Source organism: Melanotaenia boesemani, chromosome 20 (assembly GCF_017639745.1).
Source record: "Melanotaenia boesemani isolate fMelBoe1 chromosome 20, fMelBoe1.pri, whole genome shotgun sequence".
Lineage (NCBI taxonomy): Eukaryota > Metazoa > Chordata > Actinopteri > Atheriniformes > Melanotaeniidae > Melanotaenia > Melanotaenia boesemani.
Genome location: NC_055701.1, coordinates 5,665,735 through 5,681,759, shown reverse-complemented (window position 1 = coordinate 5,681,759; position 16,025 = coordinate 5,665,735). Strand labels below are relative to the sequence as shown.

General features: G+C 37.5%; 1 protein-coding gene across 3 annotated transcripts in view; it reads right to left on the bottom strand.

Annotated features, from left to right (window-relative positions):
- The window catches only part of alk (ALK receptor tyrosine kinase), a 478,089-nt gene that overhangs the window by 189,617 nt on the left and 272,447 nt on the right, over nucleotides 1-16,025 (bottom strand). For all 3 annotated transcript variants that reach the window (XM_041971293.1, XM_041971294.1, XM_041971295.1), the window contains one exon: nucleotides 328-532. In XM_041971293.1, coding sequence (XP_041827227.1) covers nucleotides 328-532 — 205 coding nt within the window. The remainder of the gene's footprint in view (nucleotides 1-327; nucleotides 533-16,025) is intronic.

The window sequence follows — 16,025 nt, the reverse complement described above, 5'->3', positions numbered from 1 at the left end:
GGTGTCCTGTCTGAGTTTATTAGACAGGACATTAGGTTTGTTGTTTGATAGTTAAATTATTCAGTTAGGCAAACCCAGTTATAATTCTATCATTTATTTCACCATTAAAATAGAACCAAATTAAATGATAATTCCCCATAAACACGTGCTTAACTAATGCATTCCCTTGTGTTACTAATCTGGCTATGACTTAATAATCTGTGGTCACTACTTTTTTTTACTTTCAACTTTACAAGAAAAGCTATGACAACAAAGACAGAAGTCTCACAAAGCTCCATCAGCCCCAACGCTTCTACAGCTGATGCTACTTGTAGAAAACGTGCTTACCCTGTGATGCGAGGAAGTGTGTCGGTGGAGAAGAGGGAGAGTGGTGGCTTGTCTCGCTCTATTAGCCAAATGGTGTACTGCCCGCTTTGCTTTGGGTGGAGAAAAACAGCCATGTCCAGGCTACAGGTGCCTTGACCCCCCCATAGCCACGGACTCAGGACCCAGGGCCCTCCAAAAGCTGAAGTATTCACCCAGAAGAACTGACCTGTAACAGAGAAAAGAAAAAAATGTAGATATAAAAAAGAACAAAGGTTTCTTGAAGTTTCTTAAAAAAAAGCTTTAAAATTCAGAAAAGCGATGGGTAGACAATGAAGATGAGAGATGGAGAATATTATCAGATGATTTTAAGGCTCTTGCTCAAAGTGGTCGTGGATGAAAATGCATAAAACTGCTTTGAAAATGAGCAGTCAATGACACACAGAGCTCAGGAAAAAGTGGAGCGAGTAAAAAATCAAAGCTGATCTTTTACAGCTTTGATTCTGGGTCCATTTTAATTTTCTGACCTACAGTGGTCAATCAAGCAGTTGATCAGAAGCAGAAAGTTGTGCATGCAGAACTTAAAAGGAGGAAATTTTATATTCTTAATGAAGGGATTCATTAAGATTCACTGGATTCTTTTAAGAAATGCTAAACTAAAATCTTGCATAAAAAAAATTGCTCTTTATATTTATAAGAACCATTTAAGTTGAGCCTACTATGATGTTGCAGTTTAAATTGTTTATATAAACTGCAACATCAGATGGGTGGGGGGTCATGAGCTGCAGCAGATAGTTATTTTTCTCTTTAACAGAGAGTTGATGTATTTCTTCCTTTTCTGTTTTAATATTGTTTCCATTTGCAGGCAGCATGACGGCACTCTTGCCTCTGGATAATGGAAATACAAGCTTCCAGTGGGTCAGATTGAATTAAAGTATACTTCTCAAACTGGGACATTCATGTTTCATTGCAGTAAAACAGACTTTTGCCATTAGTTGCAAGTATGTTTGTGTGTTAGTACATACAAGACACTTAAGGGAATGTGTAATAAGCAGCAATAGCTCCTACTGTTTGGTGAAACTGAATTATCTTTGAATTTGTCCTGAATGATGGCAATACCAATACTTGTGCTGTATACAGCATCTACTCTATATCATATCTATGTATATGCAACTGTGTCCAAAAATTTGAGAGTACTAGTGAAGATACCACTTTAGATGACAGGATCATAATGAACAGTTTCATGAAAAGATAAAGATATCCATAAATTTCAGAACATCTCATTAGTTCTGCTCCACTTTTGCCTTAATAACAGCATGCACTCCAGCTGGCATGGACTCATGTTATACAAGCATGATTTAACAATCTTAAGGATCTTGTCATTTCAGGAATGCTTGGCTTTTCAAGCCTTCAACTGTCTGCATAGATGTGCAGTAAGTTTGAGGTCGTGGGACTGGAGGAAAGTGCATGACAGTCAGCATGGCTTACTTTATTTTGTTTGTCAAAGATTAGATGTGTGTTTGGCCTCATTATCCAGCTTCAGTTTCAATCCTTCTCCACAATAGTACAAGACTTAGAGTTAGAGTACATGTCTGAGGAAAAGGGTACTGTACTTATCCCCAAATAGGTTGCAGCCACATCATTGTAGGTGTGCAGGTTACCATCTCTAGAGCAGCATATCTATGAAAACTGCCCATCACATTCACCACTATTGCAATATTGCACAAACATTAGATGTTCCATAAGGATATAGGACAGGGTAGACGGTGAGGTTATGCCACAGAAAGTTCCTCTAGAGAACCAGGTTTCATTGGACCTGCCAGTGTCCTGCAGGTTTTAGATATTTTCCTACTGCCTGACTTAAATTAAAGGGGTTATTAAGAGGCTTTTGCAAAACTTGAGCACAAGCTGTTGGAGAACCAGGTGTGATTAAATAAGGGAAATACCAAAAAACCAGGAGGCTGGTCGAAGAGGCCTGAAGATGGTGGATGGTGAGGGTATGGCGGAAAAAAAAAAACAAAACAAACAAACAAAAAAAAAAACGGCGTATGATTTTGATTGTAACAAAAACATGGTAACAGGTTAACATCACCTGAGGGCTTCTTTCCACAGATCTATGCAATAAAACATCTCAGTCTCACATTTTCTGCTTTCTTGCAGCTGTGCTTTGAACATATATTGTTATTAGACTGGTCTACATTCATTATTTTGTTTATGCACGCAGCCTTTTCATATCCCTATAAATCCTAAACTTAGTCCTGGGTATAGGACTCCCGTCCATTAGAAAACACTGTGTTGGCCCTTTCTTTCCTGTTAGGTGGCCTTTCCTTGGCAGAATCTTGAATTACTTTTTGCAGAAATTAGTTTGTAAAATAAAGTTTTTAATATCTTTAGGCATCGGTTATCTAAAGTTATGTTCAGTTATAGTTTGGCTTTGGACAGAGCAGATCCAGTTTTTCCAACTTTCCAGGGTCATTTTTAGCATCCAGAATAATTTTTGTGATTAATTTGATACTGAGACAGATTTTCTTTGTCTAACTTAATTTTGATCATTTATTCCCTGTAGTGTTATTAAGTCAGCAATGTTCTGCTGCAGTCCTGAGAAAAAGCCATATTTTACTTTTACATAAGCAATGACTGCACACTGACACACTATTGAACTGGAAGTCCAAACTATTTAATTTTATTTTAACTTTCTTCTAAATTTAAAGAAGTACATTTAAATCTAGTTAGAAGTAAGACTAGGAAATCTTTATATTTAACAATATAGATACAGCAGAGAAATCACAAGCCATTAATGTCTGCGCACACACATTTTCCCAAACTTTTTCTACTTGATTTTTTATGTATCTTCTTCTGATAACCAATGTGTTTCTTTATCCTGTGAGGTTGCAAAAAAAAAAAAAAAAAAAAACCTGAAAGCCTTTAAATTGGACTGCTCCAGTTAAGCCTCATTTGCTCCCCGTTCCACATTTGCATGCTAGTTGCACAGAGAGCCCAGGCAATTTGGCAAGGAGAGTCCAAATGCTTAGAAGGTTTTGCAGGCAGTGGACTGAATGCATTTTCTACACTTCTAGTATCAACTAGATGTAAAGGTCTTACCATGGGAGGACCTTTGGCCCAAAGGCAAAGGCCTATTAAGAGATACCTGGTTGAGAGCAATTACCAGAGAGGTACAAATTATTACAGCCAACTGCTGAGAAACAGATTGTGATTTCATTAGAAGATTTTCACCTCAGCTTGAATAGTGGTACCTAACAGAGCTTGATGCCCCCATTGACTGCACCATAAGACCTGCTTCAACTCAGTCTGCCACAATTTACGTAACATAACATGATCATCTTATAGTGGATTAAGCAGTATACAAAAGGTGACTACTTGGTGTATGTATCAAAAAAATAAAAAAGAAAGAATCTGTGTTATAAATCACAATAAAAGAAAATGAACTTTTGCATTGAATCTGTGGAGGTGTGCTAGTTTGATTATTTAAAACATGGATTTAAAATGCTAAGCAATTCGATCACCTGACATTTTCACAAAAACAATTACAAAAGATTTTTGCTGGAGGAAATCTTCAATAACCTTTTCTTTAATCCCACAACATTTTCATGCTATTTATTTGACTTTCCTAGACCAAATGTAGGCAATTTCTCATCTATCTATGAATTTCCAGCTCTGTCTTGGCGGCAGTGGATTTTTAGAACATGTCACTAGACTGCTGCACCTAAGAGGAGGAAGACTGGTCCTGAAAAGCAGAGGCAGAAACACTTCAATCCAAAGTGATAGTAGTACTCTGCATCATCGAATCAAGCTGGTAAACACTTTTCTTGCTCTCTGTGCAGTTACAGATTCAATCAATTGAGCCTCTTGTCGACGCAGCATACCAAATCAGGCCAACTGTTGGACAGAACTCCCTTAGATAATAAAATTGCAACTAAAGGCTTGAGAGGAGGAGGAAAACAAACCATTCAAATTGTATTCTCTGCCAAATCCTCTTATAGTAAAATGCATTAACTCAGGGCCAGCACAAGCCTTTTTTGGGGGCCTGAAGTATTTGACTGCCACACATCTTAATTGAGTCTTAAACCAGTGAGTCAGCTTCCATCAGAAAGCATACATTCTGGTGGGAGATAAAAAGGCATCTTTTAATAGTGTATTGTTGGTGATTTCTCCTCTGAAATTGTTTTCAGTCAGATTGATTTTGTGTTTAAATTGGTCTCAACAACTGTCTTTATTATCAAAAGGAATAGCTGCATTGTAATGGTTTAAAAGCAAAATTGAAGAACCTTAAATTCCCTCCCATCCCTCTCTGCTGTGCAAAAGGATGACTCCGTAACTTCAGGTTTTCTGGAAGTTTGTTCCAGTTGTTAGAAGCTTAAAATGAAATATGGATTCACCTTCTTTATTTTTGACTCTCAGTATCTTAAAGAGCTCAGAGGCTAAGATGTCAGCAGCTCAGATATGTATATTTTGGCCCAGTGCCATGTACACAAGTAACACAATTTTAAAATAGTCTTTGGCACACAGGAATCCAGTGTGAATGTCTGAGAATTGCAACCTTTTTTTGGTCTATGTGAGGACTTTTTTCTAAATGACGCTGATCCATCAGCCTCCTCATTCTAGATATATTCTTCCGGCAGTAAAAGGCTGATATCAAAACAGGTAGCTGCTTTAATATGGCTGTTAAAAATCAGTTCAGAGTACAAAAGACAACAAGATTTCTGGATTGATCTGCACCAGCATAACTATTACCAGCCCTGTCTCACCAGCTAAACCTCTGATAAGTTTTTTGGTCCTTATCTCCAAAATGTACTATCCAGGGACAGAAATTGAGAGTTCAGTGTCTCCTGTATGTGGTGGGAAAGATTTTACCTTTTCCTCCTCCTCATTTTGTACACACCAGGTGTATTTTGTTGGCAATAATTGCAGGGCAGAGCACACTGTTTTATATTGGGGCAAAAGTCTGCACCTCAGCATGCGTCTTCTTTCCTCCTGCTGCACGCCTGTTTTGGCCCATGAACTTTTGACCCCCTGTTTGGCCTAAGTGTTGCTTTTTTTTGTGGACCGTGATTGTCATGCTTTGTGTGTTACAGCGCCTCCACTTCTTGCAGTGTAGCCGCTTTTTGGTAGTAGTTTGGATGGCCTGCGTCAGCATCACCCTTGTAAATTGTCTGATCTCCTGATTGCTGCACTGGTAGCTCGTCATTGGGCTGGTTTGTTTCAGTTACCCTGCAGGAGTGTGGGTATACAGTGGCGCCTCCTTTTCTCCTCACTGCATCCTAGCTCTCAGTGGTACCACATTCATTGAAATTTAATAATTTCCCTTAATGTTATGCTTTTGTAGGCACGTTGGCTTTCTGTGAACCATGGGGCATTTGCACCCCATGGCCCCCCCTAGGCACTCTGCTGTCTTGTTAACCAACTAAGGTGGTTGCCGGTTGCTGAAGTTTGACACCCCCATCCCCCCCTTCCCAGGACTTCATTCCTACAGAGACCAAGTGCATGGTCGGACCACCTGCTGGTTGTCCTGCACTTATGTGTATTAAATGGACTTGTACAGTTTGGACTTTTCTTTCCTTTTCTATTTTTTTTTTAATTCTGCCTGTCTAGCATGCCTTAACTGTTCAACAGGTTGTTTTACGGAGTGGTATCCAGGGCCCTACACTCTTGGCTGCACCCCTCCCTCTCGTGTATTTTAGACATTACACCAACTGTGGTGTGTGTGTGCGTAACGATAAACAAGTGAGCGGTGTGAAATGCAATACCCTGTACCATAATGAAATTCTGTCCAGATTTTTTTTTTTTTTATTATTTTTAGCTCCTAAAAAGTGCATATCTGGGTAAAAGATGATGTCTGGCCACCCTACACAATGCATACATATAGAAATAAGTAAAATAAGTAAGTAAGTCACTATAAATGTGTAATCATGTATTTTGGAACAGGTAGACCTAACTGTAAAAATGAGTTCTCACTAAGTATTTAGTATCAATGCCTCTCCAGAGCCATTTGTGGGTGACAAAATTTTACTTTAACCTGTTTTAGGCATATTAAACTGTTACTTGAAGAACAGAAGATGTGCGTCAGCTCTGTTCATTCGCTGTCTTAGTCGCCGCTTGTACACAACATGGTGTATCATCAACAGGTGAAGGATACAACCAAACAAGACTGACTTTCACAAAAAGAGTGTAATAAAACATTAAATGTTTAGCACAACTGTAAGCAATGGGGAGACATGGGAAATTGACATTGTCATGTTGGAACATGTATAGAGATACATTATACTGACCTGTTAAAAAAACTAAATTTAAGCCACATCTCTGTGGGAAACAAGGTAAAGAAACATGATTATAGTTTTATGCTAAGATTTGTTAAGTATTTAATGTTTTACCTGCAGAACAGCTGCTCATAGCAGGCCACAAGATGAGCTAATAACATTTTTTCATCTATAACAACTCATATAAAAGCACTTCACGTTTCGTCATACCTGTGGAAAAAACTTCAAACACAAAACTGCAGGTCTGCATCAGCTCTTGGCTTTTAAATAAACCTTCAGACTTTTCTTTACACTATGCCATTAGACTGATTTAATTGAAAGACTTTAAGTACCCTCTCATTCCATTATATTTGTTTTTTCCACAAATTTAGTTATAATTCCTTCATTTAAACTACTCTAAATTGCTCTGACTTGAACTGCTCCACATGAGTACATTTACCTTGCCTTGATTTGCCAGTCTTAAAGTGCTCTGACTGTTTACTTTTGCATTTAGGGTGCAAACTGCTCCAAAGCACTTCACACAGCCCCAATTGAATATCCCCATAAGGTTAAGTGTATTTGTAGAGCTGGACTGCAGTTACCTGCCACACTCATCAACAATAAGCACATGCAGTTCACAGTCAGTTATTATTCCAGTATGTTTCGAAGTGTTGTGCTTCATTGTGTCTCCTCAGCCAGAAGAAGTTAAGTGCTGCAAGCAACAAGAGCTGAGTAGTGAGCCTGTTCATTCTAAACTGCTCTGCCTGTGCAGGGGAGCAGATGCACGCAAGTCTCTTGAAATGGGTTCTGGGTTGACAAGTTGCCATGACAGATGGTTGAAATTGTATGCAGATACATTTTCATAGGCAATCTGGAAACATTGGCATTGTCAGAAACATTCAGACCTTATAGATACATGAATGGTAATTATTTTTAATCATAGACGACAACATTGAAAGAGGCTGAGAGATGGGCTTTATATACCAAAGAAAACTTAACAAAGGGAGCGTTGCTTGATATGAGATGAACACAAACCTTTTACATAATTACTGCTTTCACAAGCTTAGCAGAAAAAAAAGAGGCAATTAAAGTAGGTTGATCAAGATGATAAACAAGAAACCCATCCATGTATGAAGCTTCAATTTTTGTGACTTTTTACATGATTTTAAATCCTATCTCATAACATTTTGTGGTTCTTAGTGACATAATAACCCTCGCACCTCATTCCAGCCCATCAGTGTCTGTTAAATGCTGATTACACTATGACTGGTAACAGATCGCCACTCCCAGAAAAAAACTTAAATTAATATTCAACAAACATCTTTCCTGTCGTTCTGACTCGAAAGCCAAATATGCTTGTTTCCAGGTAAGCAAGGGCATAACCACGAGAAAGACAGGAACAGTTTCATTAAACATGAGTGAAGCCTCCCCCACCTCTCAAAAATAAGGAAAATAAAAATGAGGGTGGACGCTGGACACAGTGTGTACATGACAAACTCTGAATGAGTAACGAGACTTGTTTGCATAGTAGTGGGACAAACACTATGCTACCTTTCTGAGACACGGGCATTTTATGAATAAATATAAATCATGTGAAAAAGGAAAAAAACATAATAGAAAAACTGAATGACAAAATCAATAAAATATTGCCCGTTATTGATTCAACTCTCCCTAGCCATCTAAAATGTACATTAGGCATCCTGTGTAGGAGCATGAAACACTGCATTCCTTTGCTTTCTTTTATATTAGACTGACAATTACAGCTTGGAGCAGATAGAGACTGAGATGGTGTAAATAGTCCGTTGTAAATAGCATGAAGATGAGATGATCACACCGAGAAGCAGAAATATACAGCTATCTCACATTTGATTAAATTCTGGTTTGTTTATCGGTGTTTTTTCTTTAATAGAGACGTTTTCTTCACTTTTGCTTCAGTGCCAAACTTATAAACCAGCATCACTGTTTCCGCTCTTTAAGCTACTGGGAGATAAGACAAAATTTACATTCAGTATGTTAATGTATTTAATTGTCTGTCACAAAACATCAATTTTTTTTTTAATTGCACACTATATATATATAAATATATATATATATATATATATATATATATATATATATATATATAATTTTACCCTTATTTATACATGTAATGTCATTCAGTGTATTTCTATTACTCCTGGAATTGTGCTAAACCTAAATATTGCAATAAAACCGTGTAATAAAAAAAATAAGAAATAAATAAAAATTTAAAAACTTCTCAAATATAGGTAAAAAAGTTTTTATGCTCTTATGAGATTGTTTTTCAGATGTTTCTATATAGAAATACATTGCAAACGTGTAACAGAAACACTTTTTTCACATTTACACATCCCTGCACATGATGTAGGGAGTCACGTGACCAGTTCATTTCAAGTAAAGATGGCGCAGTATGAGAAGATGCAGGAGGAGAATAAAAGTATAATAATGCCATCCTTAAAAGCAAACAACAGCGAAATGCAGAGTGTAACAAAGATTTAGAAATCCAATCCGATCACAGGCATTATATCCTTCAAAAAGACGAGGGGGCTCAAAAACTAAATAAAATAAGTGACTACAATGCTTCAACTTCTAATGCTAACAAATACATAATAATTTTAAAATGCTTATAGCTGTGTACCAAAACAAGATTAAAAAAAAAAGTTTAAGGACTAGAAAGAAAAAATGCCCTCTTTATAGCACACTTTCTGCCACAAGGACTCGTCCCACATCTCTTGAATTTTACCAAGGTTCGTCTCACATTTATCATAATATTACAAAATTAATTGATGTTGGACATACATTGTGCAGAAGTTTCAAGGAGATACAACTTTTCTTTCCATTGATGTTGTGTTTATCTGGAGAAGCATAACTAGTGTTATTATAGTGCTCCGTGAAAGGAGTAAATTATCTTTAATCCTGCAATCACTTCTTATACTTTTTGTCCAGAACCGAGAACATTTATCACTCAGAAATATTTTTTTAGACAAAAACACAGTTACTTAAGCAGTTTGAATACTTTACTCTTTTTTCTCCCTTTCCGACAGAGATTGTATACTGATGTTGAATGATTTAGACAAAAGCAACAAAGCAAAGTAGAACTGCATGAGGAAAAGAGACAAAAGTTCAGAAAGGTGCTCACTAGAAGAAGACATAAATTAAAAAGAAGTAAAAAGACTTGGAGTTTATTTATTTATTTATTTATTTTCCGGACAAATGCCCTGAGAAACCTTTCAGTTGTGAATTCCTGTTAATAAACTTAACGGAACTGAATAGGACTTCAAGAAAAAAGGTTTTTGTGCTGACTTGTGAAATGACAAAACCTCTGATATTTCTACTAATAAAAGTAATCAAGAAAGTAAGTAAGGTTTATTCACATAACACTTTCACGGATAAAAATTTCAAAGTGCCTCATTATGCAAAAGCAATAAGACATGAAATCCATTACTGGTTTGGTACTGGCTTTAGATGGCCGTCATGGTGCATGAGCTGCTTACATGAGCTGGTGTTGTGTGTGGTCATTTCCACCTGTAGACCTACCAAATCTCTGCTCTGTCCACATGCAGAATGAAGCATGCGCTCGCTGAAAAATGAGGTTGTAACATCCTGAACTTGTTTCACGGAGTCTCTATGGGAAGTGTAAAAGCTCACTGAAAAACGGACTTTCCCTCAGAATATAGAAGTGCTGAGACTCCTGCTTTTTGTCTGTTCCAGCAGGGAAACACACATGATGGATGGAAATCAGATACTAATATTGTTCCGTTTGTTAAGAAGGGCAGCTTCACACAGCTTTGAAATTTAAACTGCTGAACTACAGTTTAATAAATAAATCCTTGTGTTTGCTCATGTTGCAATATTGCCTACTGTTTTATGTCTTATTACTTATTATAGATATTGCACATGCACCTTACTGTGTACCTCATGACATTTTTTTTTGACATCTAATCATTCATTGTTGAATGTAGTACAACAGTTTATGTAGCACACTGCACATTTATGTACATAGATTATTTACTCAGAGTTTTTTTTTCATCTTATCTTTATTATCTCCTATCTAATCTTTTTAAAGTTGTTTTCTTCTATTTTATAATCTTTTATGGCATTCAGTGTGGACGGCAAAGTAAGAATTTCATTGTTCAGGGAAAGATATTTCCTTACTGTGCAAATCACAATACACATTTTGAATTTTGAATACACCACTTTTGAAATCAATATTGAATTGTTTTGAGTAACAATGCATTTGCAAAAATCGTGCAATTCACTGTAATAAAAAACATGTATCCCTTGCCCGGCAGTCATAAAAAACACATGAATACACATCTTAAAAAAACCTTTGATTCAGTAAAAGCCTGCTTGAATTTAAAAAAATAAAGAAAAAAGAAAAAAAAAGCCTTCGATTGCTTTTGAAAGAGCTGGTAGTCCAAGCATCTTGGAGTTTTGGGTGCCACTGCCTGAAAGCATCGGTCCCCTGTGGTTCTAAAGTGTGTACAAGGAACTAACAGTAACAAATGACCTGATGACCGGACAACATGACCGAGTGAATGGAGGTGCATAAGGTCTGGCAAGTAGGGAGAAGCTTTACCATGCTTTACCAAAAAGTTTTACCAAAAGTAAGGATCAGAATTTTAAAAGGAACTCTAAAATGGGTGGGTAACTAGTGAAGTGCACGTTAACGCAGTGCTGCTGCATTATAGCCTGGAGGCAAGAAAGTCACATCAAAGAAACAGTTCGATAGATTACAGGACTGCCTGGTTATGTAGCCCAGAGGTCCCCAACCCTGGTCCTCAAGGCCCACTATCCTGCAGGTCTTAGATGTCTCCCTGCTGCAACACACCTGATTCAAATGAATGGCTCAGTTGCAGACTTGTGCAGAGCCTGTCAGAGAGCCGTTTAATTTGAATCAGGTGTGTTGCTGCAGGGAGACATCTAAGACCTGCAGGATAGTGGGCCTTGAGGACCAGGGTTGGGGACCTCTGATGTAGCCAATCACAAACAAAGACATTAACGCAAGAGAAAATATGTATTTTAAAATCTTAACTAACGTGGAGCAGCTCGTAGATCTCCTTGCTGATATTAGCTGAAGACTGTTTATTAATTTGATGGAGGAAAGCCTGGGAAGTTGACAACAGCAATGTGATGCCAAAGTTGGATCAATACGTCCAGTTGGTGCATTAATTTTACTTGTTAGGAAAGCTTTATAGTTAGTTATTAAAATATTTAATGAAATACATATAACTGCAGAAAACTATAGTGATATTTTCCATGTTGCCATAGAGATGCATCCTATCACTCTTATCTGCTTTAATCTTTAATGGCACTTTAACTGCTGTTAGAATAACATGCCAAATGATTAGGGTGATGGTAAAAGAACAGGACAGGTTGTCATCCTCTCACGCCATATAACATGAAATCACACTTAAAATGTGAAAATCGTGAGGCATTACAACAACGGCATGTCATGACAATAAATTCAGGGTGTCATCCCTGACATGCAGTGACATGAAAAACAAAGCCGTGATGCTTTGTAATGGCAGGCAAAATTCAAATGCCTGTTACTAGCACAGTTTTTTCAAAAGGCTAAGCTCAAATAAGCATTAAATTCATAACAGATTATAGCCCATTGCAAAATTTTCCATATTATATAAAAAAATTGATGCTGTCTGAAAACATTTAAAGTAGAGCTTTTGAGTATTTAAAAGAAAACCATAAATTCTTGACAATCCTTTTAACATTTAAATGGGATTTTGCCTTGACAGTAAAGACACAGTACTTCTTGATGCAAGTGGCTTACTGGACTAATGGTCAGCTGAAATTTGGAACATGGTTGACAGACACAAAGTGACCATCCATCCATTTATCCATCTAACAAAGCTGTTTAATCTTTCTGTAAATGGTTAGTGAGTCAGAAGTCATGTTTCTGTGATAGAAGTGAAAAAAAATATTTGAATTTTCACATCAAATACTCAGATCTGTGACAGTTTAAGTCTCCTTCAATAGACAACAATTTTCTACCCTCAAACGCCCAACAAAATTTGACTCTCAGCAGTCACATTGACTTTTTATTGTTGATGCCTTGAGCGGCTTTCAAGCAGCCAAAGTGCCATTTATTAATTACTTCCCTTGAAATCTATGACAAACAAAACAGATCAAAAGAAATATTGGAGCAGGGTTTTGTTATGGTTTTTATAAATGTTAGTTATCTTCAGATCAAAGTGGGGAAAAGTGGTTTGAACTGTCACTTTTTACTTACATAACAATGGTTTAAAAGTCACAATGATAAATACTGCACAAATGATTGCAGTATGGTCTGGGTAAATGTTTTTGTATTTATTAAATCCCCATGTTATTTCAACAAATAGCTGTATACAGCTGTGAAGATGTGCTCATCAACAAACACCTAGAACTAAAATGTAAATTTGATGTGTTTTCCCCCAGTTTGGTACCAAATCCATCTAATTTCAGGACACATGCACTCACCAGCCATTTTACTTGTACTGGGTTGGACCTCCTTTTTCCTTCAGAATTGCCTTAATTATTGGTGAAATGGATTGAACAAGGTGTTGGAAACATTCCTCAAAGATTTTGCTCCACATTGACATGATAGTTTCACACAATTGCTGCAGATTTGTCAGCTGCATCCCAAAGGTGCTTTATTGGGGTGAGTTGGATGGATCTGGTGACTGTGGAGGTCATTGGAGTCCAGTGAATTAAGTGGGTGTGTCCCAATCCACGCACTTCTATACTTCGAACACTACATTTAAGTGCTTAGTGCACTGACGCAGAAATTTCAGTAAAAACTCAGTGCACTGAAAGTACCCGGATGCTGCCCTAAACTCGGCCAAAAATCTAGTGCGAAACGATGGACACTACACGCACTAAACGGACGCCATCTTGCTGACGTAGTGGAAGGGGAGGGACTTTCAACCAGTTTTTCAGAGCTGAATAATGGCAGCCACCGACTCAGCAGTACCGATGCAGGCGGAGGCTATTTTCTACTGTTGTAAGTATGAAGAAACCGGCCCGTTTCCATGGTACCGCTGACTAAGCCGTAGCTGATTGTACATCACTTTAGATAAGCGTCTGCAAAGTACCCATAAAGTACATACATATAATAATGTTTGCTTTCATATAAACTGCCATTGTGTGTTCACCGTAGGTCACTGTGGCATCAAACTCCCGAGCCAGCAGAAGCACTGAGGCATTTACCACCTGCGGGCTAGGAGACGAGGAGGCGGCAAGAGAGAAATGTTTTAAAAAAAATTTAACTAAAATGTTTTCTGCATCCCTGTTTTAGAGTCTTCATTACTGCATTTCATATTTTAAATGATGATTTCTAGTATAATCGGTTTCCTGTTGCCAGACGTGAACGGTGTCAGTGTCAACACCAATGAAAACAGATGTATAATGTAAAGTACTTTAATTCAGTGAAGATATCTTCGCATATTTAAGAGCTGTTTTATTAGTATTTTAAATTGCACTTTATACTAACAGATATGGGGGAGACATGCAAAGACACATGAACGTGGGCTGATGGTTTCTATTGTTATCTACTGAGATAGATTAATACAGTGGAGGCCACAGTTCTTTGTTTCACAAATGAGGCCTTTTTAAAGGCATTTAATAGCATAAAGTATGATGACATGCAAACACGTATGTTAATGTGATTTTGGATTTTGGAAGAACTTGGATGGATTGTCCTAAATAAAGGTATATTAACGGAGCGGTGCTGCTATTAGGCAGCATGTAGGAAGGTCATATACCTCAAAATAAATAAGCATACGTTCTAATTCATGTGCAGCCCGAGGAGGATCCTGCGTTGGATGCGACAAAGTTTACAGGTGGGGTTAAGTAAGGAGTAAACAAACTAAAATCAAGAGTTGGAAATTCATTCACCGTCAAAAGCTCATACGTCACTACCGGTAAGTGCAAAACGTTAGTGCTTAATTTGGATCAGCACTTACCCACGATAGCGTGCACTACAGAAGGTGTGCTTAGTGCGCACTACGTACTACCTTCCAGTGCACTCATGTAAGTGTGCGGTTTGAGACACGCTCATTGTCATGTTCTAGAAAGCAGTTGGAGAAAATATGAGCTTTGTGACACGGTGCATTATCCTGCTGGAAGTAGCCATCAGAAGATGCTACATTGTGCTCATAAAGGGATGGACATGGTCAGCAACAATACTCAGGTAGGCTGTGGTGGTTAAACCAGTCCATGTTGATGCTAAGGGGCTAAAGTGTGCCATAAAAAATATCCCCCACCCCATTACACCACTACCAGCTGCCTGAACTATTGACACAAGATCCATGCTTTCATGTTGAATACACCAAATTTTTACCCTAATATCCAAACGAATCAGATAATGATACCTTTTTCCAGTTTTGGTGAATTGTAGTCTTACTTTCCATTTAGCTGATATGAGTGGCACCTGGTGTGGTCTTCTGCTGCGTGCGTTCAGAGATAATACCTTGGTTGTAACCAGTGGTTATTGGCTGATTAGCTATTTGTCTTAACTTGCAATTGAACAAGTAGACCTAATAAAGCAGCCACGAAGTGGGCATTCCCAGACCTATGTACTGTATGAGCATCACAGGCTCATTAGTTGGATCTATCAACACAAAATATGTAATAGTGACACTTTTTGCATTATTAATACAATATTTCAAAAGCCTAGCCTGTTTGAGAATGACATTGTATGGATGTAGTGTAAGCAAACTTCATCAGATGATAAAATCAGACTTCTTTTATCTACCTTTTCTCCATAAAGGTCCAACTATTTTCATTCCCTTTTTCTAATTGTGCTGTAATGTGTATGTATGTGTTAGTATGATTTGTGTTCTTAATATGACAACTTTCCCTAAAAAATTGGCATGAAAGCCAAATCTTCATCAGGTTATCACAGGGCTGCAGCTGCAGTCAGAAGAGAATGCAAACAGTAAAACCCAACAGTTTTATTACGTAATTTCATTTTTATATATTTTCAGTTGCGAAAATAAGAAGTCTCATAAAAGAGTGACTTTACAAGATGAGATCAGGAAATTGACAACTGCCTTTTACCGCCTAGAAATATATGTAAAAGAAATATATAAAAAGAAGGGGACTAATGGCTCGGCATGATTTATAAAGACATATTCATGGTTTTATTTTCGTGCATGCTGTAATGGATCTGTTTTTTTTTTCTTTTTTATAATAAAGTGACACCAATCAGAATGCTGCTGCTCATGTCCTCACAAAGACTGTAAAATGAGAAAATATGTCTGCGGTTGTCATATCTTTAGCACTGGCTTCCTAAATAGATATTAACATTGTGTTGATTGTGTAAAAGGAACTGAAGGGTTCTGGTCCAAAATACCTGATCTGATCTTCTGCATATGAACCACAGAGACTGCTTCAATCATCTGGGTCAAGTTTGCTTTCATTGCTTTTCAACTCATCCTGGGAGTTACAACTAAA